Below are 3,515 nucleotides of genomic sequence, written 5' to 3'. Positions count from 1 at the left end.
GCCTGTCAATCATTTCAGTCAGTCTACCTGTCAATCATTTCAGTCGGTCTACCTGTCAATCACTTCAGTCGGTCTGCCTGTCAATCATTTCAGTCAGTCTACCTGTCAATCATTTCAGTCGGTCTACCTGTCAATCACTTCAGTCGGTCTGCCTGTCAATCATTTCAGTCAGTCTACCTGTCAATCATTTCAGTCGGTCTACCTGTCAATCACTTCAGTCGGTCTGCCTGTCAATCATTTCAGTCAGTCTACCTGTCAATCATTTCAGTCGGTCTACCTGTCAATCATTTCAGTCGGTCTACCTGTCAATCATTTCAGTCGGTCTACCTGTCAATCATTTCAGTCAGTCTACCTGTCAATCATTTCAGTCGGTCTACCTGTCAATCACTTCAGTCAGTCTACCTGTCAATCACTTCAGTCGGTCTGCCTGTCAATCATTTCAGTCGGTCTACCTGTCAATCACTTCAGTCAGTCTACCTGTCAATAAACTGTTTCTTGAAAGCAGAGGTAGCAGTTAAGCTAACAATAGCTAACACATTCATTGCTTCATATTAAACCACAGAATTATAGTAATAATCCATCCTGTCTTCTCCCATTGTTTCCGTTTTAAAGTCTTATTTAAACCTTTAGACTGCCAGATCTGCAAGACTTCAAACAGATGGATTATTTCTCACTTTAATGTAGTTGAATGTCAGTTAAACCAAAGTTTTTTCTGTAGTTTATTATGGACTTGCATACATAGATGGACGGTGTGACAAAAATAACAGGGGTGGGAATCTTTTACTATCTCAAGATACGATTCTGATTTTTGGGGCCACAATTCGATTGAAAATCGATTTTTCATTCAAAACTGAGGATGTGAGCCCATTTGTAGTGTTCCCAAAGTGTTTCATTTCATGTTGCAAACCTGGCACACAGTGAAGCTCATATCTAACTTGGCTCATTTGGTAAAAAAATAAATAAGCCCAAATCTTTGCCTTCATTGAAAATGGGGCTGTTAAATCTCCTTATCCTCTGTTTATGTAGCTTTGTCTTTGTTGTGGTGCTTTCTGCGCATGCATATGTAAGAAAATTTAGTGTTTGTTAACTGAAATCGTGACGAAACCACATGGATGTTGAATAGATTGAGATGTGAAGACATGGACCATACAGCACCAGTTCCTGCAGTGAACGGTGGTTCAGTGTTCTCTGTGCAGACATGAAACCAACGCTAACATCCCGGCTAATAAATACACAGTTCTTCAGTGCCCGGTGCGCCCTCTACAGGCCTACGGCTGAATCACAGACACAACAATGCTCTCCTGATGGTTTTATAAACAGTTTTATTATGTGTTGTCATGTTTCAGGCATGTTTCTAAACCTATTTTAATCAACACATAATAGTCAAACAATAGATTATAAGAGTCAATACTTAAAAAGGAAAACTATAGAAATGGTGTAGTGATTTTAAAATCAGTGTCTAACATGACTGATACATTTCTTCACATGTGTTCCAGAAGCAGCTCATGGTGACATCATGACGTCCCACGCAGTTAAAGAGTAGAGGCTGACAGCCACTGGATTTATTTTTTATTTGATTTTTGAACATTTTAAATCCACTCTGAATTGTTGTAAATGAGAATCACAATTCTAATGTGAATCGATTTTTTTTTGGGACACCCCGAAGTTACTAATCTAATCCAATAATTTAAAAAACAACAACAAAACAAACAAAATCGACTAATTAAATGACTATGAAAATATTTGTTAGGTGCAGCCCTGATGTCATTTTCTTCTTCTTGTTTCTTTTACTTGTTGAACAAATCTTTAAACTTCAGTAAAACAGCTTCATCACAACGTTTCTAACTAGAATTGTAAAACTAGTAACAATAACTTAAAGCAAACACTTCCTGAAATCATCACTAATGAATGGAGCAGGAAATACCAGCTGGTATTAAATAAAAGCAGTCGGTCACAGAGCTGATGGTTTAAATGTGAAAAATGTGCACATTAATCAGGTACTGACCGGTTTGGGCATTTTCCCCCTCCCTGTTCTTTCCTGTTGGTGATGAAATGAAAATAAATGGTCCTCCGTCTTCCTGCCTTCTCTACGGGCCACCAGCGCCTGAAACACACACCAACAACAACAAGTTACCTTTTTTAAATTCTTTTATTCATTTCTTATAAAAATAAAAATGTTATACAATGAAGGAAAAAAATCACACTTGAAATGAAAGGAGGAAGAAAGAAGAAAAAAATCTTATATCTGCCCCCTTTTTTCCAAAATTAATTTCAAACAATAATAATTAAAAAACAAAACAAATAAATACCTATTAGTATTTTATTAAATATGGAGGATCTGTTTACCACTGAGACAAAGTTTTTATTTATCAGGCTGAACTCAGAAACTCCCTGATTTGGTTCCTTTTGTAACAGACTTATAAGTTTGAAAGATTTAACATTTTTTGTGACCAAATTATTTCCCAATATGATATTTACTTTGTTGGTAAGTAATATTTAGACAAATAACTGCAGCCTATATTTGTGTGCAGCGCTGATAAAACCTACGAAAAGTTGCCAAATGGACACCAGGCAAATGGAGGTTTTCTGAAAAAGTTTTTAAAAATTCCACTCTTTAGAAATGAGGACAACTGACAGCTGATAATCTTCATCAGATTATTATTATTATTATTATTATTATTATTATTATTGGTTGTCATTGTTGTTTACAGCACTGCAGTTTAACTTGAGAAAACATTTTTTAAATGATCTAAAAGAAGAACTTTAAAAATTATAGGGCTGAAACGATTCCTCGAATAAATCAAGTAATTCAAAACAAAAAATCCTGGAGACAAATTTATCTGCCTGGAAGCTTCATAAAAAATACACACTGTTATAATCAGCACACTTTCAAACACACAGAATGTTATTTGTGTTACACACAATGCTACGATGTTAGCACTTCTGCTAACAGTTACACTGTCGACGCGTCACGTGTGTATGCTTGCTAAGAGCTATATTTAGCTTTAGAAGAAGATGAAGAGTGCCGAAACGAAGCGCCCAAAAGATGATGAATTATAAAAAGCATGGGAACATTTAAAAGTAAACAGAAAGACGACAACGTGCAGTACACTTCACATCCTCAGTGTTTCTGCACCACAACACAAACACTGCTGCATGTAACAACCGGAGCTAACAACAGGTGTCGTTCATGTTCACTTTGCAAAATACGTTTACCTAAATCTGTGATAATCTGTCAGATTACAGGTGTACAAGGAGGAGGTGTGTTTAAGTTAGTGTTATTTGTGCTGACTAATCACTGTGACCTGACAGGGTTTTATTAAACACAGTGTGTAAGTTGTGTGATTAAAAACAACACTTACTGTAAGTTTGTCAGATAAAAATAAAAACACAACAACAGATCGACAGCTGGAGCTGAAACATGTTTATTTGTTGATATGATTTTATCTACTGGGGCGGCTGTGGTGTAGTGGTAGAGCAGCCGGCTTGGGACCCGAAAGTCTTAGGTTCGACTC

General features: G+C 36.5%; 1 protein-coding gene across 1 annotated transcript in view; it reads right to left on the bottom strand.

Annotated features, from left to right (window-relative positions):
* Nucleotides 1-2,005: 2,005 nt before the first annotated feature.
* Nucleotides 2,006-3,515, bottom strand: part of LOC106517218 (alpha-protein kinase 1) — a gene marked incomplete at its 3' end in the record, with an annotated part of 3,900 nt that continues 2,390 nt past the window's right edge. Inside the window, 1 exon segment of the mRNA XM_014007940.1 lies at nt 2,006-2,104. Within this exon segment, the coding sequence (XP_013863394.1) occupies nt 2,006-2,104 (99 nt within the window).

The sequence above is a fragment of the Austrofundulus limnaeus genome, unplaced genomic scaffold, assembly GCF_001266775.1.
Source record: "Austrofundulus limnaeus strain Quisiro unplaced genomic scaffold, Austrofundulus_limnaeus-1.0 Scaffold46, whole genome shotgun sequence".
In the NCBI taxonomy this organism is placed as follows: domain Eukaryota; kingdom Metazoa; phylum Chordata; class Actinopteri; order Cyprinodontiformes; family Rivulidae; genus Austrofundulus; species Austrofundulus limnaeus.
The sequence above is the reverse complement of the archived record's forward strand: the minus strand, read 5'-3'. Positions and strand labels throughout refer to the sequence as shown.